The following is a 27,527-nucleotide window of genomic DNA, read 5'->3' as shown; positions in this document are numbered from 1 at the left end:
AACTTAACTGAATAAAATAGCAATAACATAATACTGTTTTTATTTTGGATTGGCGTAACATACAATAGCACACAAAAGTGTTCGTACATCTTTTAAAACGCAATAATCTTTTAAAAGTAAATGAAATGACAAAGTCTTCTTAGATGATAGAGAGTCTAGTCTAGTAGACCATCACGCAACATGGAGACCTCGGGTGTTTTGTGAAAAGATATAGTAATTTTTTTCAAATTTTCATTCATTTGGCCACATTTCAAATGTCATTTTTTAAATGGACTGATAATCAAATTGCTGATTTACACACACCTGTGTCAAATAAACAATTGCACAACAGAATGCAGAATTATAACTATTACAAATAATTATACACGAACGATTCTATAAGATGTAAGAGGATTGACCTAAATCCATTAAGGATAGTGTTAAATATCAAATGGAACATAACAATTTAATCACGCTTAACTACGATAACGATCTCGATAATCCAACATATTATACGCTGGGTGTGTCCCTCTAGGGCTATCTGTTACCGTGAATTTTTATCAAAGAATAACCAAAAGCAAAAGAACTGTCTTGGAGTTTAATGGTAGTTACGATGGTCATGTGCGACGGTGTAAGATCATTACGGTAATGAAGTTGCTTTCTACAACCATGATCAAGAAGTAAGAGAAGTCGACTTTCGAATAAAGATTGCGGTTCCCGGTCAACGGTGGTTGTTGACTCAGAGTTTTTCTATAATTTAATAAATAAATAAATGTGTTCATCGGCGAGAAGGACGAGAAACCTCCGTAACATCGCAGAATATTGTAACAGTATATTCCCGACGACTCTGCGTGAACAGCATGCTAAGTATTTTCGTAGTTCTCACCCAGCAGAGATGCGTGGGAATTAGTTCGCATTGTGCGACTCGAGAATAGAGTTATGTTCTACTTTACGCCTTTTTTTTACGATTCTGGAAGGCCTGCGTTTCGTACCCACGAGTCTTGATTATATTGGGGCACTTACAATCTGAGCATCCAGGTCCTCAGAGTACCGAGTACCGAGTATGGGTACAAGTATTCGAGTTTGAATTATGTCTCGTAACCGCTCAAGTATTGAAACTCTTAATGATAACGAATAAAAGTTAAAATCGAATAAAAGATAAATCGGGATATTCTTAAGAAATGGCAGTTCTTATATCACATAACAGATTCAATAATCTAAATAATAATAATTAATAGGATCTGTGTAAGGCAAGTTAGATATTACACAGATTCTAATCAATCATAACATTAAATGTTGATAAAAGATTTTATTATTCGAGAGAAAAACAAAATCATAGCAATCACTTTAAGATAACTGTATGTTATTTATGTGCAAATCGATTCATCTTTATATTATCTTTAAAAAGTTATTGAAGTACGTAGTTCGAAAATGAATTAGTTTGGAACATATGATTTTTGTTTCAAGCTTGATCTTATGATCGAATCACCGTGTCTCGCTTCTCGCACTCTATCCGCTAGGATTGCGACGAATAGGTGCTTAGGAAGCCGCACCGTGTAGTAGAAAAGAACTACGACCACCCGGTATTTTGACCAGGTAATCTTGCCTTGAAGAGTAGGGAAGCGAAATACCGCCCGAATAGCACATGTAAGCAAGCCAAGGGAAGATAAGGGGCTCGTACCTGCAGCGCTGCTCCCTATACCCCAAAATACAATTTACCATGAAAGTAGAGATAAAAGAACGGATAATATCATTATTTCTTGATATACAGGACAAGAAGAAAACCTGAAAGGTTTCTAGTATATCAAAGGTACATCGAAAGCCCACCGTTATCAACAGATATTTTACACGCCTCTTCTCACCATCATCCCCGGCACACAAGAACTCAGTATCATGATAGATGGAGCTGTCAAGATAATTGAAAACGAATACTTACTTCAGAAACTCAATCATGTTAAAATTAGTTTCCAAAAATCGGTTCCTTTAAATGTAAAATAAATTGCGCAATCGGCAGAATCATACAACCTGAAGACAAACAGTGGATGCACTGAACGAGGCAACAACGAAAATATAATTTCCCTAGTGTACGCACAAAGCACAGCCGATCCCATACGTAAAAAACTCAGGTTACAAAATTTTAAAACCATCTTCACCATTCATGCCAATATCTGATAAATGTGATCACCTTCCAATGATTCACAGCGGCAGCTTTCATCGACAAGGATCTACAAAATTCTCTGCTCATGATACGTGAACACGCGACTCACTAACGTTTCACCAGATTGAGTTACATTGAATCAATTATAGTAGAGGATCAAATTAAAACAAGACACATGGTATTTTTTAATGAAGCTAAGGTCATAGCTCAAATTAAGGGAAAGAACTCTCGAAAAACTTCCGAGAAACACAGAGGACCATTAGCAAAATGAAGTACCCTGATAACATCAACAGGTATCAAAATCACCACGCGAACGCAATTTAGAGCTCCTCTCTCTCTCTCAGTTGTTCAATCATTCAGCTGATCAATTAGAAAGTCTTTTTTATGGGTAAGAAATAAACCGGAACTTAAAAAGGCACCATTGGACAGAGTGCCCAAAAAGTCATTCATAATTGGGAACTAAGAGGTTCGTGAGATCATTTGAAGTAACTTTTTCCCTAGCGCAAGTGTAATCCGCAGCTTTCTTCACGATATTTATTAAATAAAAACAGCGACCAATGAGATGCGAGATCAGCTGGCCCGAGGCGGCCGAACGAACGACAGGATGAAGCCCAGTTACGCCCAATGGTTCAGCCATCTAGCACCAGCGAAGCTCGCTTCTTGTTAGTTACCATTTTTCGTTGATAGCTTGTTAACGATGCTTCGGAGAAAATTTTTGAAATGGAAAGAGTTGCTTCAAATGACCTTAAAAACTCCTCATTCCCCGAATGCGAGTCACTTTTGCGACACTTTGTATTAAATGAAACACCACTACCAAGCGCACACTAGCATCAACATGTTTTTGATCTCCTGATGAAGCTAACTACAATGCTTACGAAATATTGGGGAAATAATAGCACTAAGACGTAGCTTGCGCCCAAATGTATCGTTAGTAAGAACTATATTTTAAACAACTACTCAGTACATACAGTAGCAGGCAAACGAGTGAGATGACAAGGGAGAAAGGAAGAAATTGGTGAAATGCACTGTGGTTGCACAATTTCTACAAAACGACATCTCATTTATCGGGATCCATCAGAAGATACATTAAACTTCGATTCGTCCGAGAATAATATTTCTTGCCGTGCCTAACTTGTCTAATGTTTATGAATCATAGCAGACGAGAATACAGAGTACGACAATTAATTTTTTAAATTGAGCCAACATAACACGATAAAAATGAAATATACAAAATATCATTCGGTGATGAAAAACTTCGGTATTAAACTTGTAAATTATCTTTCTAGTAACACTTTAATGTAAAGAATTCATTACGGTAAATATTGCATCGTATTTTGCAGTCTCCAGAAAAATTTTTGGATTTGTTGCTTAATTTTCTAATAACTTGTTAAGCGTTGAGCAATGGAACGCTCATATGTTATTTTTGTTCTGTCGAAATAAATCTAAAACAAAATAGAATTAGAATAACATTTGTTACTTATTTTGAAAAAAGAGAAATTTTACAGGTGTCGAATTTAATGAAAAATTAAATTACAAAAAAAACACTTGAAAAGTCTATTGCAACAATTAAAATTAACTTTAAATGCATTGGTGTTGAGTTATTGCCACAAAAATAAAGTGATCGTTCATTTTAATAACCAGGTAAAATTGATCGTAATATTAACAATTTAAAAAATAAAAATTTACAGTTAAAATTAGAGCAAGTTCAATACGCTGTAATAAGAATAGCATTAGGATACAGAGTCAACACGTCTAGCAAAAGACGTTTACTTTTCAAGAAAGAACTAACTTCTTCGCTGCAAAATATCTTATAAAGTGCAATGTTATCAAAGATTTAACTCCAAACAAAATTCTATTCGGTAATACAAACAGTGTGACGCCATTTTCCAATAGAAGAAAAAACCCGTCTCTTGTTAATAAACTTATGAAAGTGACAGTAGTACAAAAATACTTAATATCTTATGAAAGATTACAAATTATTGTATGCAACTATGTTATCCTGACTAATAACCACCCTGTAATGAAACCATGGGAGTCTCGCTGTGTAACTCGTCAAACGCTAACGTAACACTGGTAAAATTTGTTAAATTATTTTCTGGTAATATAATTGAAACTTATACAGACGGTAGTGAGACTGAAAACATAGAGTTGGTGGGCACTGTTTGATATTGTTCTCAAATAAATATCTTAAAAAAAGATAGTCTGTCCAAATATTCCTCAATCTTTACTGCAGAGTGCTACGCCATAAATGAAGCATTAAATATTCCGGATTTGCAAATTGGTACCAATTACCTCATTGTCAACGACTCCTTAAGGACAAGTAAGGTTCTCCAAAAACCGATTTTTCATTCTAAATGCAACAACTACCTGAATGAAATGAAAAACAAATATATGAAATATTTAAAAAATAGCAATAACAAAACTTCATTCAATTTATCTGCCCATATCGGAATCGATGAAAGTAAGAAAGTTGAGTTACTTGCAAAATAAGCGACTAATGTAACGCCTGCATTGGATATTAAAGTCCCATTTACCGGTTTCACTAATGCTCATAAACGTCAAGTGAAAATGGTTACTAACGATTTGATCAAGAAGCAAGGTTTAGTTAAAGCTGTAAACTATTCTCGGAACTATCACGAAGAAATGAATGAGCCATGGTGCGCAGAATATAAATTGCCTAGAAACTTCATCACGTTTTTAAGCTGTTCGAATCACTGTAATCTAAATAGCTCGTTAGCAAGAGTTCATATCGTTGCGAATTGTGCACGTTTATGAGAAGCATAACGCTTTTGTCCAGTATATGAAGAACAACATACAATTCTAATAAATCCACCCCTTAAGCATAAGTACTACACACTTAGCTCCTTCTTAGTTAAACTCGATATTAAAGATTTTAAAATAATATATTACTTTATAATGAAATGTAACATCAGAATTTTATTATTAATAACTATCGTATATAATGTTCAAAATCGCAGTCCGCTGTATAAGTTTCGTGCGGTTTAAGACAATAATAATAAATAATAATAGTACCTTCGAGAAACATTGTTTCTCTATAAGTCAAATAATTTTCTTATAAAAGGAGTTCCATTCTCTGGTTTTGTAAAGTCTAATTATGACATTCCATGCTGTCAAAAATTTTCTTTGCTACGTGTTTTTTGTTAACGAAAAATATATATTACGGGTTTTATTATAATTTAATTTAATAAATTCTTGTTGGTATAATTTAATTTAATAAAAATGACGATGCATTTTTTCATTCGTATTTCGTGGTCTGTCGCTTTTTAGTCGATCAGAATAATGACCTGTGTTTAAAACTTTTTACCATGCTTATTTCCAAACAGTTTTTGATATGTTAATCTTTCGATTGCCTGCATATGGAATCAGTAATACTATTTGGAAAAATTGTTCTCTTTTCTCTAAATCGATTTATGAGAGAAAATATTTAAGAACTGTGTTTCAATTCAGCCTGGTCCTTTACAAGTCTACAAATTTTCGAATTCACGAAATCGTCAAACGGTGAGGTATAGGCGCCATACTGGCACGTCGTAATAGGGGAGTCGAACCACTAGGGACGACGGGGTGAACGTTTATATCCCTCGTTAACAGTCTCACGGTTCGGGAACTACCCTAGGTTGGATGCTGGCAGCGACTGCATTAAATGACACTGTTCATTGAATGTCTAAACCAAGCGGATCGATGAAAAGAAAGTCTGAATTAACAGTATTACTACCAAGCGGTGTCAAAAGCCACTTTTCAGATTTTTACTTTAAATTATTCTCTAAGTTTAATTATTTCAGCAAAACTGACTTATTAAATGTAATATTCTTACTCTTAATTGTATTTCTTTATCATTATAAATTTTTTATCTGATTTATATAATTTAACCCTTTGCGCTTACGTGGCGACTCTACGACGCCATTAAGCTTGTTGTAATACGATCCAAAATTATTTTTATAAATATCGCCAAAGCTTTGATTTAAAAAAGTATTGAATAAAATGGAAATACTAGAAGCTACAAAAATTATTTTAGATTTGCAGTTCAAATAGCAAAGGGTTAAAAGTCTTTTTTCGACTACCCGTTTTCTTATAGTTGCCTATCTACTAAATTAGTCCTCCGTCCTTGTACTAGTTTTTCCTTCGCACATATACAGGGCGTCTCACTTAAGTTGAGCTTGTAAAACATTTCATATACGCAATTTGAAAAAAAAAATGATATATGTCCTTCAGTATTTTAAATAAGAAGTCAAATAGAGCTACTTGTTTTTTAATGTGTGGATGTTTTCGAGGTTATGTCAAGATCATCTCGTTTTTTATGATAAACTTATATTTTTTTATTTCTATAAAAAATTAATAACATTTTTTTGTAACCTTAATATTTTTGAAGATATTCAGCTGATTTTTCAAGTTTAAAAACTAATGGTGCCATCCGAGTTTCCACTAGAAATACTAAAGATACTAGATAATACTAAAAATACTAAAAATACAAAATCTATCATTTTGTTTATGTTTATCATTATTGAAGTTTTTATGAATATTGCAGAAGGATGAAAAATTGTATTCCCATAGTAAATTCATGAATGGTTATGAGAGTATCGTTTATTGATGATAATCAATCAACGGATTCATTTGTAAAATAATAATAGTCCGTATTAATAGAAAGTAATACGAACCAAGTAGAAAATTTCTTTTGTTAGAAATTTGAATAAGTTGAGACGAGGACAACAGTGCTTCTAAGTTCTCTAAATATTTTTATTTTTCTGCATTTCATACACTAATTTTTTATAAATTCTTAATATCTGCAATCTAATGACACTGTACGTATGCCCCATTTAATTCGTCTGAAAAATTGACAATATTTAATTCGGCTTCTATGAATTGTTCACAACTTAGTACCTACAGCCGGTTTCCTCAGCTATTATGGCACCCGAATCTATGATACTCCTTCAATGTCATCTAAAAATATTTGTCTCGAAACACGACTGTAATAGCCAAAACACTCTTGCGCACTGTGAATTCCTGCAGAATAAAAATAAAAGACGCAAATTTGCAAGAAAATACATCAAAGATTTTACTTTTTAAAGAACCATAATATTTGCGCACGAATTTAAATTCATGGAAAGAATTGAAAAGCAAAATACGAATAAAATTAGAAATGCGAATAAAATTAGAAATGCAAATAAAATTAGAAATAAAAAAGTCTAAAGAAAGCTTTACAAGAAGAATACTAAGAAATAACACCCAAATTTTATGGAATTTTAGTAAAATTCATTTCTCTGCGGCCACAGCGTGTTGAAAATATACGTGGATGTCCTACAAAATATTAACATAAGTTTTATATATTACATATTTTTGAAAAAATGTACGATTTTTACTGACGAGCTTGTTCTACGCGTGACGACAAATTTTTATTCAATCTATTAAGAATTATTACAAGTATTATTCTATTGTTGCTATACATATATTAAATAAAGATGTATTTTAAGTACATGTCTATACAATATGTATTTTAGTTATGTTCTACAATTATCACGTTTTATACGTGAAAATCAGCTGAATTTTTAGGTGTACGATTTTATGTGACAGTCACTATAACATCTATTTCCTGAGATGACTTTTCCCCACCTAGATTACCCATTTGCTCTACTGTACGACGTTTCCACTTTCCACGATTTCGCGCGAAAATAACGCACAACACTGCAGAACTTTTCTCGACATATCGTACAGGTAACTATTTCAAATCGAATTTATTTCAACGGAATAATGAAATCTTGCAGAATTATTCTATCCTTGTCTATCACCGGTGTACAAATCTTGTTACTTATATTGTTGCCCAATTCTCGTCAGAATAGTCAGTCGACTAGAAGGAAGCTTTACAGACTGTCTGTTTTATATGGAAATTCGAACATGTTCAGAAACGTTTTAACACTAAACGTACCAAGAGGGGTCAAATGACCCCTTTTGAAAATTTACTTTTCTAATTCTTACATTTATTGTTATTTCTGTCGGTCATTTGACTTTCTGTAAATTCTTATATCATCCGACTATTCAATTTCCCACTTTCCGTTTTTCTCGTAGCTTATTTTTTACCGACAAAAATTCTATGGTAAGATTAGGTATAGAAAAATGCCGGTACGTTTAGTGTTAACAAGTTGTTTGATGCTGAAGTAAACTTAACATGATATAAACAGTTTTCATTTTAGCGAATAAATGGCGAATTTTCAAGATCACGTTAGTTTCTTTTTAAATAGAATGCTCTATTTTAGTGTACAGTGTATTGGTATAGTTTTATACAACTCCAATGAGCTGCAATCGACTATCATTATTTAATTCAATAATCTGTTGCATATTTCTAGTCAGTTATACTCTGCGTGATTAGTAGCCTTTGGCCACTTGTTGGATCAGCCGCCTTGCGCCAACCGAGCACGACTCCCATCGGTGAATATTTTTCATTAATAATTCGTAAATAAAGCAACAAGAAAAACGTTTATAAATGTCACATCCCCTTCCGCCGCAAACAACATTTGTTAACATTTTTTCACTATCTTTCGTAGTTTCTGAGATATTTTGCATTTTCAGATAAAACGGACGACCTGTATAAATAATTGTACAGCACGATTCTTATTGCTAACAACAAAATTATATTTTGATTGATGTAATAGTACGTGTAAACACCGCAAACTTGTACCAGTATTAATAAAAAAAAAATAACTGAACAGGTACATAGCAACTGTAGAAGAAATTTCGAATCGATTCGTTCTGTGTTGTGCTTAGTTTTAAAATTGAATTAAAAAAATTTACTACAACTTAAACAGTGTAATTATCATTTATTAAATTAAGTGTTCAACTTCTATGCACATAATATCTATTATTTCGTGTTGTTAACAGTGCATTCAGGAAAAGTAACTACGCAAGGCAACGCATGTGCGGGAATTTCAGCAAAGGGGCGTGTGAACGTGTAGTTCTGATCTGCGATGGTGACGCAACGCAGAACCTCTGTCTGATTATAGTTCATTGATTGCTATCTCATGTATCGATCGTGTAACAATTTTTTAAAGAAGTAAAACAATTAAGTAAAAATTATGTGGCTCCTCCTTTATGTTCATCAAAAGTCAGCATTACCTTTGACAAAGATTTATAGAGTTTTTTAATAGTTTTCTGCTCTAAGTGCTCCCACTCATCTTAACAAATTTTCACTCGTTGATTTACTATATGTATACATAATTTTTAATTAAATGTGCTTCCATTTTATCGCACTATATTTCCATATAAATTCTTTTTTTTTTTCAAATAAAATTATTTAGACTGGCGAAATTTAATCCTATTTCATTTGTGTATTTTGTAAATTTGTATAGAAACAAAACCTTGGTTATAATGTTAAATTAAACTGTTCTATATTTTTCATGTGTCGTTTCGGAGATTGTATTTTTTTCTGTATATCCTTCTTATTTAAAGTTTACATTAGCGCAAGGTATGCTAACTACTCTATATTATACGTTTTAAATATTATCGTAGACTTATCATATCATTACTGTTTCGTTTTCTTTTTACATTTTCAATATGTATCTGACAATTGAAGCCCGAACAGATCGTGTGCAATGCACATAAATTGTTACATACAGAGAGTGTATTGTATTTGTATATCCTATTCATGCGTAGAGATCAAGACTGCCCGAGACTGTCCGAGACCGTCCGAAACCACTCGAGAACAGAGCGCAGTCCCAAAACTTTCGAGATTCAAAACACTCGGTGATCTTGATATCTCGAACAGCGAAATGTATCGTAATTCTGCCTAATCTCGCTCGAATTTCTTCATCCCGTCCCGATCCCATAACATCAGATTCTCGCATATGCCAAAAAGATTAATTTGGCATGCAAAAGCTAACGTTCATATAATACATCAATACCGGTTTGGCTCTCTAAATTAACATGTTTGCAGATTATATTTACCTTTTTGCAAAATGTATTCACCCTCAAAATAAAATTTAATTCAATTTTTAAACTTAATCTTCGTATATACATATTTACGAAGGATTATAAATTTTATTACAAACGACGAATCTGCAATAATTACTTAGAAAATTTCATTCAATTTTTAAATGTAATATGAAATTTATTACAAATAAGTGAATTTTATTTACAAAAAGTAGAGTATGAGTGTGATCTGCAAAAGAAATTAATTGTAACGCAAAGCATTTGTAAGACGATAATGGTATTAAGATGTAGACATTTCTTCTACTATACTTTTCTATTTCAGTCAGCGCTAAGAGGGTTAACTATTCGTTTGTCTCCGCAGTATTAAGAGTGTAAGGAAACTAGCTGAAGAGAGTTCTGAAAATAAATGGCACTGAGAAGATTGTAAAAATACTCACGCCACGCCTGCTCTGCTTCATCAATGATGTCCATCGTGTCCGGCGTGGACATTGCGATTAACCCCTCGCGATGACCCCAACGTATTAATACGTTATTCAATTGAACTGATTAAGAAGCACAAACAGAGCCAACGCACCGTCCCGCGCCATATTTCCAGGACCGAATCACTTTGTTCCCAGACAGAACAAGAGCCGCGCGCTTTTCCGATAACACTGACGATTAATTACGGCTAATTCTTCTCTCTTGATCTTAATTGGGGATATCGACAATCGGCCACATGACAAACGGCTTCTCACGATACACAATGGTAACTGTTCCCAAAAAGCTGGTCAGAACGCAATTTTTGAAATATATGCCAGGAAATAGCTATTTTAACATATACATTGTACATACAGTGTCTCGCAGAACTGTTCGAACACTTTGCACATGAAATAATTTTTCTGAAATTATATCAAACAATTTTACATTTTCCGAACTGATGGGAGAATTAGTTTACGAAACAGTGTCTAAAAATTTTTAAAGTAGTAAAACAAAATAAAATATTCACGCTTTTTAAATTACTTTATTTGGATAGAAAATTGAAACAATGTATTTTATAGATCTCGATAATTTATATGTAAAGCTGCAAACATCGAAACGAGTTAATGCAGTCAGTCTACAGGCATTCAAAAATGTCAAAATCTCCTCATTTCGTACAGTTTTTGATTAAATATCATGAAAAACTGCGATCTTTAATTCTTTACAACTCATAATAAGATCAATAAACGTCAACAGAATTTTCATCATGTATATAAATGACCGAGATCTAGAAAACGCATTCTCTGAATTTTCGTTCCACGCACAGATACGAAAAATAGAAACAGCCAAATGCAGTCTTTAAAATGTTTGTAAACATTGTCTACTAAACTAGTACCCTCCCCCCATTTTATCATCGACGATAAAAGATATTTTCACTGAAAATAATGTGCAATTAACGTTTCATTGTTTGTTTTGTTTCGGTACTTGTACGAATGTGGCTGCATAATCTGTTAAAAGCAACGATTTCAATTAAAACATAGAGATATCTAAAAATAACATTATCCCGAATCGGTTGTCACTACATATTTATGATAATAAAAATTAAAAATACGTTTTAATGAGCGAACCCTATACTGTTTTGTTCTCTTAACCCACTTTTGTTTTCATCAATGCAATTCCAGTAAATGTTCAAGGAGAGAAATAACGATGAACCGTAACTGAATGATCGAACTTGAGCTGTTTGCAACAACGTAATTCTAGGAAGCATCGAGAAGCAAACCACTATACGTTATCATTCGTAATGCATATTGGCAGGTTTAACAATAAGTAAATAAGTCGTCGAAATACGAAACGATTGCTACATGTTTCCACCATAGCTTACAAACGGAGTATCTTTGCATACCGATTATATAAGACTACGTATTTTTTCCAACGATAAATACAACCATTTGGTAAACGGTATTGCTCTATTTCCCATCTGGCCATGGGTAGATAACAACCGGAGATAAATTTTGATCAAATGCTTCTCTACACTTTCACATTTTATCGTTTAATTTCAATAGCTTCAATATAATTTTATATTTCCGTAACACATGTCCAACTTTCGTCACAAAATATCACATGAAACGAAACTATACGTAACTTTCATATATTATATGGCAACCACAATAAAACATTTTTAACTTATTTATAAAAAGGAAACGAATAAAACAACGTATACAAATGATTCACTTAAATTAAACATCTAAGTTATTTTTATTATTACGAAAGGCAGAATCCTACTGCCTGAGTCATTTGAATGGTTTCTTCAGGTTTCTAATTGAATCTATTTATTTCATTCATCGCGGCAGGTATCTAATATTTGAAAGATGATATAATAATATGAGAACTTGTAGTAGTACTTTTACTTCAATAATAGATAATAAATTATTGATTGCTATAATAACCGATTCACATGCTACAGGTCGGGAGAAAAAGCCAATTTATAGGCTACCGATCGATAAAGCGTTAACGTCTATTTTTTATAGCCTTATATGATTGCTTGCACCAAGACGAGTTGAATGACCTATCGTGCCATAACTATGGAAGAACCCTGAAAATTCAAAAACGAGTTGAAATTTAAAGAGTACAGAAATAGTGTAGCTCACCCTATTTTATTACAAACACTCCAAATGCCGAAAAAATAAATAAAATACTCTAAACTTCAACTAATTTTTTAATTGTCATGTTCATTGCCAAAGTCATGATATTATAGGTTATTGAACTCGTCTAAATGCAAGCAACAACATCGCGTATTAATATTAATCATATTTAAAAAATCATTAAAACGACCTTGGTAGCTATTACCATCACATGTACTCTTCAAAATCGTTTATGTACCTTCCTTTTTTTCATTTTTTCCTACCTTCAAATTCTTTGAAAATTATAATTACAAATAATTTTTAAAAGTTTATATAGATTAACTATCGGTAATTTAATTTGTATTATTTTATCAATGAATAAATAAATTCGTATTAATTTGAAAAATTGCTTGCAAGACGTCCAATTTTGATCTACGAAAGGATTAATTTTATTTGCAAAAAAGAACAAACATGTGGTGTGGAAAATGCGAATATAATCAACGAAAGAAATAATATTGAGTGCAAAACCTTTTACTCCTTTTAAACCTTTAATCGGACAACAGATATTCAGACCTAATGTACAATATCGCGTAGGACGCGACATGGGTCCGATAAAGGCAAATAATCTAGACTAATGGTCGATGCGATGTTAAATAAAAAGGTTTTTCTAATCTCAACAATTTCAAAATGAGTAAATATGAAACCGGTCATTTTACTTAGTTCAATAGATACAGTTTTCGGTGAAAATACAGTTTTCACCCTTGGACAACGGACTTCTAAGCGAGGCCCTTTTAGTTTGACGCGTTTTTCCGTAACCTTTAATGTTGTTAGCGAGAAAACGATTGTCAATGTCGTTATGGTTTCAAGACAATGATCGAGTGACCTCCTATATTAAAGTTTTGAGATGATCCACTTTCAACCATATAAACGAACAGTTTATATTATATATAACTAACTATTGGTTTGTACAAAAATAAAACTTGAAGATAAAATATCTAGGTACAGTATTGTATAAAACTAAAATTTGAAAAGGGGTCTGGTGAAATGGGGTGGCTGTTTCAAACTTGGACGCGGATATTGAATTATGTGACTAGTCGGAGAACTTACCCCCGCGTTGTTCGGTGTTAAATTATACATCATCATTTCATAATTGTACAAGTGCCGAAACAAAATAATTTCAAATTACAAACAATTTAACACGTTGAATGCTGCGTCGATCATATACATATGGATGAAACGAATTTATAATTACGTTTCGAAATTTACTTTTATCGTAACATATTGAACAAATTGAATATTACTAGGATGTCTAGAATACAAAAGAGTTTAACTAATATTTTCTACGGTAAATTTTACATTTCTGATTTCGATTTCATTAGTTTACATACGTTTACATGCTCGCCAAACTGGTGAGCTCAGAGAGATAGATTAATGAAGACTTAAATCAATAAATCTGTTTGGACATACATTGCGATAAAACTCTTAATAAATCTGCTTAAATATATTTTTGTTATCTTCATCGATTAAAATAAAATAGTAGTTACTTTAAGTGTTCCATAAATCTGGCGTCAATTAAATAATTAACGGTGTTGTGAAGATTTTTCGAGTTGATATTCAGCACTTAACGCGTTCAACAAATAAACTGCCACGAATCCAAATCGGCAGTATGTATGCAGTGTCTAGCTAACAAAAAAAACTATTTATCCGGCACCTTTGAACTGCGATTGCATTTCGCAAACTGCGTTTCTGAACTAGCAGGTGTCAATAGAAGAAAAACAAGCGAGTCGTAACGCGTCCTCCAAAGAACTTAATGCGTCTTCGAGAAACGTTCAAATTCAACGTTCCAACGACAATACGACAGTATAGTGGCTAATCAGCGTTCGCCGAAATGTTTACCGATAAAACTGTAGCATCACATTAGCCGTGAGATAACGAACAGAACTGGTAGACGGCTCTCACACAGAATTTCATAATCCACTTATCGCGTCGCGACCTGTTGTCAAACACGAAACACGTTGCCGAAACGAACAAGTGACCTCTTCCGGGTCCGTTTCACCACTGACGACAAGAATCCGTCAGTTTTCCACGTCGGCAGCGACGGCAAAGAGGAAAAAATGTGACCGAGGCCGTAGCGCGCGGCGAGGCACTCGCATTCGAGATCACTTTGAAACCGAGGGAATCGCTACGATCGGGTTAGGTCGTCGGGGCTTTGCACTATCCCTTAAGTCTTCCCGTCGTTGATGCCACAGCACTGACAAAAGCGGGGCCGATGTTTCAGTCGCGGTCGCGGAAGCATGAAACACGTGTGCTTTCCGTGCGGACGCCCCAACGTTACTGCTTGCTCACGGCGCGGCACAACTACTTAGCCGCGATCAATACGTTCTAGATACTCCAGATGATCCAGATAACCAAGCCCCACGATACGCGAGCCATTCACAGCCGTCTCTATACGGCGCACACACGCGGGCGGACCAACAACCACCGACGACGCACGCCGCTTGATTTTTCATCGTTTTAACTACAAATGTAGATACAGTCGGTGGCACTGAAAAACGTCCAGCAGCACACTTTTTGTAGTTTTGTTTAAGGGACATTTTTTATAAGCAAGTAACCGTTATAATGTGTACATAAATACTCGATGAACTTTATTTAATGATTTCATGTATAAAGTAACCTACAGTTGCTTATAAAAACGTATAACAATTGATGTCTTCAATAACATTTACGAAACGGAGGTCACACTAAAAATCGTCCACCTGTAGCATTTGGGAATTTCGCGAACTTAAAAATGTATTGCAAACAAAACATGTATGCAAACAAAACAAAAAGACATAATTTGTTTATAAAAATATTTTATTTCATGGAATTATTTCGTGGAATCTTTTAAATACAACACGTTAGTAAACATTTTAGGAATTTCTGGATCATCCTGACCTTCTTGACAATACTGCTGACAAAAGAAAGCAATGTAACAGAAAAGGAATGGTCTAACTTCGATAATATTTTGGATTACAAGAAGTAACTATAATATTCCAACAACATTTAAAACACAGTAACTTTAATACGGTTCATGACTTGATCCTATTTGAGATATTAAGTTTAGTTGACTAACCAGTGTGTATAACAATTTTGGAAAAAAATGTATATAAAATAAAATTAAAGACCAGAAATAACGGTTACGTCCGAAATTTGCTAGAAAGAAATCAGCGATAGAAAATTTATTTTTATTCGCAGGTAGTTATTATTACGATACTTAACGAGAATGTTAAGTCATTACACAGAACCATTATACTTGTTCAACTCTTTCTGTAATTTCGAGGCAATTAAAGGTTTGCATACTAATCAATTCAAAAATATAATTTAGTCAAGTCTAACAATATTTCTACTAATTCATCGATGTGTAATTTGATTGTATAAACACCTTTTAGGCGAAGGTTATTATCGGACTTATACCATTTTCATAATTAGTCGATTGTAGATGAATAGATATAGATAAAATAATTAATGACTAATAATGAGTTATACGGATAAAATATTTGAGTAACAAGAATTCATTTGGATAATTATTTTAAGGACGACGTGCACGTAGTTCCCAGCTTCACAGTGAATTGGGGGAAGCACTGAAACGTATAACATACAGTCAGCAATAAAAGTATTCGTACATTGCACGATACCCGGTATACAAATACTTTTATTGATTCGGTATTCATATTATGACGGATATTCGTCAAAATTTTGACGAATTCGCATTTTGTCGAATATTTCAAACGTTTTAATTTCATAAAAACGTATCATACTACAACGAACTGTTACTTATTTTATGTCATGAAGCTATGTCACCGCTACTCGGCGGTGTTAGGTAGAGTACAAAAAACCACGTGATGTGTTATTTGTACATAATATTTACAAAATATCAAATATAATAAAACATAAATGAAATTAACCTATAGTAGAGTACACAATGTAAATACGATTCGTAATAATTTATAATATAACGAATGTAACATAATAGAATGTAATATCTAGATATAACAATTTATATATACGAAATCATTTTTATATGTTTCTCAAAACATGTTACAATACCTTAAAAACTGGGACAAAAAAATTTCTATTATAATCACAATTTAACTACGTTGTTATATGTCAGAGATAGAAAGAAAATGAAGAAATTATTACGGATATTATGTCAAAAGTGGCAGGATGCTCATCGTGAAGACATCAAAAGGAATTTAAATAATATATTTAATTTAAATAATAAATATCTTTCTGAAGACGCAATAAATATAATATTTTAAAATAAAAACATCACTAATTTATATAAAATTTACGAGTGCAAATTTCAAAAATTCATCTAATTAAGCCTATAGAATAATATGTTTCCTTAACGCAACTGTAATCTACAGCTTTATTCATGAATTATTAATAAAAAACAATAACCAGCGAAAGGCGAGATTGGTTGGAGCAAGGCGGCCGCGATGCGCTAGTCAGGCTCGCTGCTTCTCATTGGTCTGTGTTTTTCGTTAATAATTCGTAAACAATGCTGCGGATTGCATTTGCACTAAGGAAAAAATTACTTTGTATAATACCAGGAATCTCTCATTGCCTAATTCATGAGTCTCTCTTGAGACAACCTGTATTCTAATTTGAAACTTAACATTTATATAAGTAGAAATGGGTCGAAAAATTTGGCAACTATACCAAAAGAGGTAAAATAGTTTTCATATTATACTAAGTGGGCAAAATGTCTGCTGAAATTAGTGCTATCAGAAGAATAATCGATACAAATTTAATATTCAGTACGTCAGTGTACCTTGGATTAATAAGATTAACAGAGCAAAGAGATTAGCATTTCCGAAGAAGCAGACAAATGAAATTAATGTACTTTGGGAAAGAATCATTTTTTCCGATGAGACTAAATTAAAAATTTTGCATGCGATGGAACAGGAAAACGGAACAAAGAACTAGAATGAAAAAACTTATAACCTACTGTAAAATACTATAGCTATTATAACTATTATGACATGTGTTTGTTTGATGAAATATACGCTATAGAATCTGTTAGTACTGCCATCTGGTGGCCAGTTGTAATGTATTCAGAACGTGACATATCGATTTCATCATTGACGCTATCGGACGGTGCCGACTTCTTTCTCGGCTCTTCTTTTTCCTGCGATGTCGGTAAGCTATTGTACATGTTATGTAGCTCTCGTCTTCTATTATACAGGATGTACCAAAAGTCATTTGCAATCGGGGAATGAGGGGTTCCTGAGGTCATTTGGAGTAACTTCTACATTTGCGAAAATTCAATCCGCGGCTTTGTTTACGAGTTATTAAAGAAAAACTGTGGCCAATGAAAGGCGAGCACGACTGGCGCGAGATGGCCGAACCAACGAGAAGACGAAGTCCAGTGCCCGTTCATTGGCCCGGCCGCCTCGCGCCAGATGGGTTCATCTCTCATTGGTCAGTGTTTTCCCTTAATAACGATGCCTCAAAACAAAATTTTTATAAAGAAAAAAGTTACTTCAAATGACATCAGGAACCCATGATTTCCCGATTGCGAGTGACTTTTGAAACACCCAGCGTATATTACATGAATAAACTATTTAATTGTATACCGTTATGAAGTGCATGTATTGTTTCTGACATCCACGACATATCCTACTAGAATACATTTTCCATGCGAAGCGACAATGGAAACTAAATAAAATAGCCTTTGTTACAGTATGGTATGAATACTTTCATGTACCGTTAATATATGTATAGAATGAAGACTAAATTTGAAATGTTTTCTTTATTCGTTATTCAATTTGGTATAAACAAACTTTATAAATGTGTCTATTTGTAGTAAATAATTTATTATGATGTCTTGAATGCATAACTTGATTTCAATAAATGTTTTTGGTAAGCAGAGTGAATATTTATGAAATTGTCTGTACACCGCTTCATGACATGGCCATATAAAGTTGCATTTATGATTAATTGTATTTGATAAATTTACATATCGTATCTCTATTTACCACATTTATTTAAATAAACCAACATACATATACTACTAACTTGTTAAACGTCAATTGTGATTCTTTCCTCTATGCATTGATCTTGAAATAGCCATTTTACAAATGAAACCTAACCGACCCGAGTCATTTCCGGAGATTAAGTTAGAGCCCATTAATCCATCTTTTAGGTTTGCCCGTAATGAACAGATCGCATCCTGGATATCGGCACTCCCTGGCAATTCCTTGAAATCAACTTGTCCTATATCGAGGTAGGTGTTCCATTTAAAATTACACTCGGTTATGTCATTTCCCAACACAGTTCTAACCCGGTTCTTAACAAGCGAAATGAGGCTAGCCTAAACAGAAACATAAATCTGCGTCATCCACTTAACCCTGGATAACGAGTCCATCTGCATGTAATGTCAACGACAATTGAATACGCCAACATAATACAATTTTTTATTTAACGATCAGAATATGTTCGTTTATAGAGAAACTGAAAAATGGAATTGATCAATTATATTACGCTAATATGATTTTAATATTTAAATACATATTAACATTTTACAATTCAAAAGTTGCAATTATCATTTTAAGGGAAGTTCGAATATTCAACGGTAAACTAACGGTGTACTAGATCCTGGAGTTTCAGAAAATTCTAGTTAAATTGTTTCTCATTAATTCAAAATCCTTCCTATAATACTGTAACTGTACAATTTGAGGCAATGAAAGATTAATTAGAATAAATGTTGTCGTTAGCTAGCAAGTATCGCAGTGAGATTACAAAATCAACTATGTCAGACTGGTCGAAGCAATCATAAATACTAATCGAATCATGTGACGAAGAAAGGCGAAGAGAGAGGGGATGAGATGTATGGAGAACGAGTGAGATAGTGCAAATTAGCAGATAAGGTAAACGCACTAAACTCGGGCGTTTAGGATTCCGTTCTACTATTTCTTAAAATAATATATATATATATAAAGTAAGGATTAAATGAAACATTATTATACTTATCGAAAAGAAGATATATTGGACTATAAAAAACCATTAAAGCCAAAAAACCAACGCGTATATGGTCGCATCGTCTCGATTTTCTGTTTGAGTTTTGGCTGGGATCCATTTGGTCGATGCCATTTTTGAGAATCTGTTTATTGTTCTTTAACAAATTTATTAGTTTACGACTCTGATACGAACTGAAGGGTATCAACTAACTTTCTGGGAAAGTCAGCGTGGCCGTACCGTTCTCAATGGCACTTGACGTAGCCTATACCTGCACACGGCGCCAAGGAGGGTCAGCAGTTTATTTCTCGTAATTTACATGGGGTCCATCGAGTACCATTGTCGGTGACGTCACCGTTTTTGTGTCAGACTGCCAGGTTAACCCCACCGTCTTAGCCTCGACAGGTTATTTTTGATTAGTGGGCCCAGTATCGCACTACTTTAGCAAATGATGGAAGGGTTTCCACTTTCACGTTTTAGTGGACCGGCAGAGTTGCGTCAGAACCCTGTCATTCGTTGTTAGAATCTCAGCGTTCGTTATTAGTATCTTGTTTGTCATAGTTTTTAAAGTATACCTATCTATTTCATACTACTATTTCAATTCCTTCATAATACCTTTTGACATATTCACGGAATATAAGTTTTAGCTGAAGTCACACATATATCCATGAATATCACCCGCGGAAGTGTACATATCCGTAGAACCATAACAAAAATTTTGTATAAATGATGTAATTTAATCATTATTTTTAAAAATTATAAGATTAATTAAATGAACCAATAGCCGGATAGCTCGAACAGATCTGTCTCAGTAACGTATTTTGTTGTCGCAGTACCTATGCATGTATAGTATTATACGCATAAAAAAGTTTATGTATGTATTTAAAAGAGCTTCAGAACGTGAATTCTTTTGACAAAATAACTCATACCAATGAATTATGTAGAAATACTTGTGCGTCACAAAATTTCCAATTTGAACCAAACTTTTCGCAAACATCGTATTTATCTAAAAACAACTTGTTCTGAGAGTTTCAACAAAATCGAAGAACAGACGTTTCCAAGAATACAGGCAGTGATACTGAAATGATAAAAATATTTTTCGCAAAATTTTAGATTTTCAACTTTCGTGACTCAACTTCGAGTCACTCGCAACATCACTTGCATCATTTCAGTCAGATCGGGTGTGACTGGGTTTCGGTATTACAGCCAACCAGTGTATTAGTACAGCCCCCTCAAAAAGTATTAGAACATCTGCTTATTTAATACAATTCTGTAATATGATAAGTAGAAAAGTACGTACAAACTTGTAAGTATGTATTCCTTGAAAATGTGTTAACACGATTGTCGTGAAACATACTACGAAATGCGTGGAACTATGGTGTCAGAAATAGAAAGAATATAACACGAAATAATCGAGAGACCTCTAAAATAATGTCAAAATTAGTCCAAGTAGTAATTTAAAAAAAAACAATGTGGTTATTCAAAAAAAGAAAATTCAATTTCCTTTTATAAAATTGACGTTATCTTTATCACAACATCAAATATGTATGTATATATATAAGCACCTCCTGTAGTTCAATGTAATTAGCTTTTAAAACAACTTCAAAAATTGCAACAATTTCCTATCGGGTTTTTATATACATACATTGAATTTTCTGTAAGTGTCCTAATACTTTTGGAGAAGGGTGTACGTATAGGTGCGTGGAATAAAAGCTTACAAGGTATCAGAATGTGGCATAAATAACAGCGTGGTTTAGAAGATTGGCAAGCTTCTAAATTCGTGAGATTCCAGAAAAGACCGTTAACTGGCTGACTGCAGAGAGCCAAACGAACGGTCGACATTGATGAAAAAAAAACAGCACGAGCTCAGCACACCTTTACGTACCGTCATCACACCTTGAATGCCTTATGTAACGTTAGCGTCAGCATCAGCGTCAGCAGCCTCCATGTAATATCTATTCTGTGCGTTTACGAGGTGCTTCGAATGCATAGTACGCGCGATTTTATGCCGAAATGTTCGTGTCGTGAAACTCAAATTATCAGTTTGCAAATCGACAGTTTTCGTATGTAATTTTTAAAGTTGCTTCAAGATGATAAAAAAATGTATGAATTCCATATCACTCTGCAATTTGTTATTTCAAACACGTTCTACGTTGACATTATTGCTTATGGTACAACGGAAGCGGAGCAACTGGATTAATTTCACTACTGTGAAAGGTTACAACCCGGTTAATCGAGTATTGAAAGTTTAAAGAGCCTATAAAATATCTAAAGTGCAACAAGTTTGATTAGAATAAATTAAAATTAAATATGAAATAATTAAAACTACACTAATATATAGGGAGTTCCTAGGTTCAATCACCAAACTATATATGAATTTAAGGTCGTGAAACAAATAAATTTTTTCTTCTGGATGAAAAGTGGTTGCACTTAGTGATGTGTACCATCGAAACAGTTCAAGATTATAACGAATATTATAAAACATGATCGCTGTATTTATATACATTTACATATTGAGCATTTACATATTGCTCATAATAACTACTTCCAACTCAGAGACAAACATTGCACCTATTAATGACGGAAGAAGTGGATGATTGACACTGTGCATCGATCAACTCGTTACATGCATATAATGCAAACATAATAAGTGTCAAAATTTGATTATTCTTAAAATAATAACCTATTCAAATACTAGTATTAGTACATCAAATACATATATTAGTCGTCACTTGTTTTATCCCAAATATGATAAGCAAGGTATGTACCTCGTATTAAGTTATCGAACTATTTCATGATCGAAAATATTATTTTCATGGAAAAAATTGTACAAAATTTTTGTTGCAGGTTACACGAATATTATCGAGAACCACAATCTGGATATATTTTAATCGAAATAGAAATAAGAAATAACTAAGAAATAGTTCTTTTCGCAGCTTTACTTTCAATGCTTTTGTTTGAAGATTAAAACAATATCGACATATTGGAAGTAATAGTAATCTCAACCAATGAATTACATCGTTATTTTTTATTCTAAATATGATAAAAGAAATAACTCTCATAATAATATGCAAAAAAATTCTTTCTTCAAATTGTTCATCTTTTACAGACTTTTGTCTGGGCCCATCTAATACTGCCACGAAAGAAAACGATCGTTTCGAAAAAGATAAGATACATATAATGATACAGAATACAGTTGATAATACAGTTGGAATAGAAACTTACCCATTTTTTGCCTTGTGCTGTGTGTTGAATGCCCGTTTACGTGCATCGTAAGGTTCGAATTTTTCTTTTCATACTGATGTTTCTACTGCGTTGAAGACACGGCTCCTGTAAAAAAGAAACGAAATTTCTATTTATTACGATCCCTTCTATCTTAAAGCATTAATATGAATTATTCTGTTTCCTCATTAATAAAACGTAGTATTAATCAATGTTTTTACTTAAATATAATAATCCATTTTTACAAGGTTTTGAATCATCAATAATAAAATTATACGACGATCTTTTATCCTACATTAAAGATCATTCATTAAGATGTGCAAAAATTTATTCAAGAAGGAAAAACGTATACAATTTCCCAAAAATCACATATTGTCTATATGGGAGCGTATAAAAAAAATGTCAAAGATGAACAGGGCGCAATTAAACTCTCATCAATAAAAGGAAAATAAGCGCGGCCTTCATCGATGAAAACGAGTGGCACTAACACACAACGTGGTATACGTATACATAGAATACCCACGTGTAAGCGAAGTTACTTAAGAAACTAGGACGCATTGCACCTTTCGCGTTTACGTTCGTCTCGACATAAGAAGAAAGCACATTTCGTCTCGGCAACGGTTCAGAATGAACTGCTGTTTTCTTTTTTGTCTATTAAACTGCACGTTTCGCTTTTTATGAACTGTTTAGTCGTTGCAGTCGCTGTAGTATTGGGCTGTTCTAGCTCGTGCCGCGTCTTCCGAAACGAAAGACTTCAAAAATGTAAAACTTGCGAATATACGTGTTGTAAGTAATAACTAAGAATTATGTCGGCCTGATTCACACACCTAAAACAAGTCTTTCATCATTTGCGATTGTTATACAATGGAAACATCAAAGGAGACTACATGATAATAACAATGAAATAGCAAAGTTGTTTGCAATTTTCATTGAAAATATCCGAATTGTCTTAATTTCAACCTTTGTCAAGCATTTCGCAGTTGATGTTTCTTTAAAAACAGTTCATATTGTAGGATGTGTGTAGTGTGAACGAGCGGTGCGGTTGAAGATGCGGTACGACTGAGACGCGGTTGATTGAGATGCGGTATGATCGAAGCGCGGCATGTTTGAAGACGCGGTGCGAGTGACACGCGGTATAATCGATCGCGGCATGTTTGGGGACAGCGGTGCGATTGAGACGCGGTACGATTGAAGCGCGGTATGTTTGATGACACCTGGGCGAATGGAGTGCATTTGTTTCTGACTATGTATAAAAGGAGGCCCTACGGAGGTCTCGGGGTCAGTCCGTTTTCGACTTTGCGTGGTGGAGATTCTTGTGTGAGAGTTTGCGGGTTTATCGAGAGAAGCGCGTGGAAAATCCTACAATATTGCTACTGATAGATTTGTTTGGAATTATTGCAAGTAAACATAACCAATCTCCAAAGATGCTTACATTTCTTTCCCCGTGATAGCGTTTTCGTCAGGTATCCATATCTTTTTCTCTCTCGACAAATAGCTGATTATTTCGTTAAATACACTGCCTTATTGGATAAATGGCACAGAGAAAAATGTAAGACCGATTTCCACGAACCCACCCATATTAACGTCTTGACAGAAGCAGGGTAAATGTATTTGCTTATTAGCAGAAACAATCCCTTCCTATTATTCCCTAATTTCCAGGAAACGAGAGACTCGAGCCTAGCCGGATGTAAATAAACAATGTCTCCTAATCCCCGTCAGCGTCTCGCTCCCCTGTAGACTCTCTTCCTAGCCTCTTCCATATTATTTTCATTCCAGACTTCTGATTATAATTGGCTAAGATACGCGATAAGCAAAATATACATGATTAGATGGAGCGGGCGACTGATTCGCTTTGCTCTTCACATCGATTAGTTTATTGGTCTTTTGGTTTATCAATAGAAGTGGGTTTTAAGAGGTTGTAGACAAGTGGGTGTATGCGTATGCAGGTTAGGCAGAGCAAGTGGGATATCCCCTTTGCCTCTCGACACTAATTGTGCCGTCTTTCCAGCAAGGGACCTTGACACAAGAAATGAAAATACATATTAGTTTGAATTTTTCACCAAATAATCTATACACTATAAGGATAAAAGTCGAATTTGTAACGAGTACGTCTTTCTCGCCGTTCGCCGCATATACTGCACACGTCGAATACGAGGAAGCCGTGGTTCTCGCAAATAGAGCACGACACCACGGTTCGCACCACGACCACAGGGAGCTCGCGAGGCGCTCGCGGCTTTTCCGCTGCTAGGTGTGCCTCAGGCGCGTATAAGTAGAGCAAACCACGCTGAGATACGGCATTCCGATAGACGAGTCGCCACGCCACATTTGCTCCGAACTTTAAGCTCGAGGCTGCTTTTTGGACACTTCCTCCCCCTTTTTGAGTTCTCTTTGATTCTTCCGATCCGTGAAATTGTGAGACCGATGAAGGTCGCTCCGTACCTCTACGCTCCTCGCTAACGTTACAAGGTTAAATGGACTCCTTCACTGGGATGAGCGGCATTCATTCCTCCGTCAGCAGTCTCCTGTCGCAAGATCGAGGAACAGGATGCTCCTCCGCCTTGACCGTTTCTGAACCAGTAATCCGTGACTTCGGCGTAGGTTTTAGATGGCAAGTCCGTAATTACACGAGGCGTAGGTTACAAAAAAAGTCGGCAAATGACTTAACTGACCGCGTAGAGAGTAAGGGAAGATCGAAATCGTAGGTCAAGAAATCATTTTAAAATCGACCGAAGACGAAAATCATAAACTGTCGCCATCATCTGTACCAAGCGATTCCCGGACAGTATCGTCAGATCTGGCATTTGTACAGTAATAAAATTCAGCTTCTTTCACTCATCAACCGGTGAGTTAGTTTATTCGAGGGCTGAAGTCTACACATCGGCAAAACCTTTTACACCCTCCTTCTCCCCACTTATAACTTTTCTACAATTTTAAGATTTTTAAGATGATAAGAGATGTATACTAAAAATTTCGTTCAAATCACTTGACACTAATACGTGTTATGGATAATTGTAGATAGCAAAGATTACAGTTTTCTATGATTTTCGACCCAAAAATTCACGAAATTTCGGGATTTCGTCATCATACGATATCACGTTACGAATTTTTAATTCTTACATATTGCATAGTCCTTCTAATATTTTGACAAAATCGAATCTTATGAACTATCGCTATGCTCCCCGGTGATCCTCTAAATGTTGGACACACATACACTTAGGTATATTCTCTCTCTTTCCAAAGTACGTAGCTTGAAACTAAAAATAGCATAATGAGATAACATTTCATACACCAATAAACAAGGACTTTTTCTAAACATGATCGTACGAGGACCACAATTAAATTGAATCAAAGAAATAAGATAACAGTTATCGACAAGAAATGTTTGTTTCAATTGCTGATAATAATTATCGCTGACAGAAATTCGATTGTAATCAAGGTTAGGCGAGAGTCATTGTCAAGGTTAATATTCAAGGGGGTAAATTTACATAGCAAAACAAGTCATAGATTTCATATAAACATAATACGTACGAGTATACGTTGTACGAGGCACATTTTTTACTCTGCGTTCTTCCACAATAATGTGAATAATAATCACACCAATATCAAAGTAATTTCTACATCTTCAGTGATATTTAAACAAAAATGGAATGGTATATCCTATTTATATACTTTTATTTTCTAATATTTCTAAATATAAGAATATAATTTTCTCTTTGGTTTGTGTTTAAATATCTATAAAAATGTAGAAGTTACTTTCAATTTGTATTATTCATAGCACTGTAGGTGGTCTCTTTCAACTGAGTTATCCAGCTTATTGAAAATAACTTAACAAAATATCATATTTGTATACAGTAATGGTTCGATTTCTGTCGCAATTTTTCGGTTCTACTCCTGTCGCGGTGCTATTCCTACGCCACTGTAATTTATCGATTTCTTCGCTACGCCGATGCCGAAGTTCGACGGAGTCGATGAACACGTGTGCTGCGGCACGCGCCGCGGCTCCTTTGACTCTAATTCCCGGAAGACAACTCATAATACTATAACAAAACTTTTTTAATTTTAAGATTTTAAAACTGAATTTCTTTTTAACATATTGCTGATAATTTTCTGATTAAAATGAGACTAAACATGACATAATTTTACCGTTTTCTTCAATAACCGTGACGTGTCACAAAGTTAAGATTTCTAAGAGAATTTCATAATAGCATTTCGAAAAAGCCTACAGGCAGAACGTGCCGTAAACCGGGATAATCCGAAGGGTCATCCTGGTCGTGTACGCAACGGTACCAAAACCGTAGGAGGTTGACCTGGACGATTTCCCATAGCAAATTACCAATTTATTAATAATTAGCAATTAAACCATCTTTCTATGAATCTGCAAACCATTTTTTTCGTTATCGGTGCTGAGTTTCGAGGAGCTCGTATCTAAACAGCTTCTCACTGTTCAACCATCCTTACTCCAAGGCCCCTTCAAATTCCAGGATTGATGGAAAAAATACAGTAAATTGTTCCGCCACACTTTCCGTCAAACGCGTAGAATTCTAAATGTCTCGAAATCGAAGCGATCTCAAAACCTACCGCATCGAAGTCGTCGCGATGCTTACAGTTCCTGTCGCGAATGCGTGTCCGATTGATTCACTTGCGGTCGCGACCTCGAA

The 27,527-nt window shown here is 34.3% G+C and overlaps 1 protein-coding gene across 9 annotated transcripts in view; it reads right to left on the bottom strand.

The window, feature by feature from the left end:
- Nucleotides 1–27,527, bottom strand: part of LOC144470503 (echinoderm microtubule-associated protein-like 2) — an 87,575-nt gene that overhangs the window by 43,103 nt on the left and 16,945 nt on the right. For 2 of the 9 annotated variants that reach the window (XM_078181731.1, XM_078181739.1), the window contains exons 1-2: nucleotides 14,193–14,992; nucleotides 10,510–10,950 (exon numbers count right to left, since the gene is read on the bottom strand). In XM_078181731.1, coding sequence (XP_078037857.1) covers nucleotides 10,510–10,561 — 52 coding nt within the window. In that variant the 5' untranslated portion in view covers nucleotides 10,562–10,950; nucleotides 14,193–14,992. Of the gene's footprint in view, nucleotides 1–10,509; nucleotides 10,951–14,192; nucleotides 14,993–22,872; nucleotides 22,978–27,527 lie in introns of those variants that run through there. The other 7 variants (XM_078181738.1, XM_078181740.1, XM_078181732.1 and 4 more) reach the window with 6 other exon arrangements.

Source organism: Augochlora pura, chromosome 5 (genome assembly GCF_028453695.1).
Source record: "Augochlora pura isolate Apur16 chromosome 5, APUR_v2.2.1, whole genome shotgun sequence".
NCBI classification, from domain to species: domain Eukaryota; kingdom Metazoa; phylum Arthropoda; class Insecta; order Hymenoptera; family Halictidae; genus Augochlora; species Augochlora pura.
This window is presented reverse-complemented; position numbering and strand designations above follow the sequence as displayed.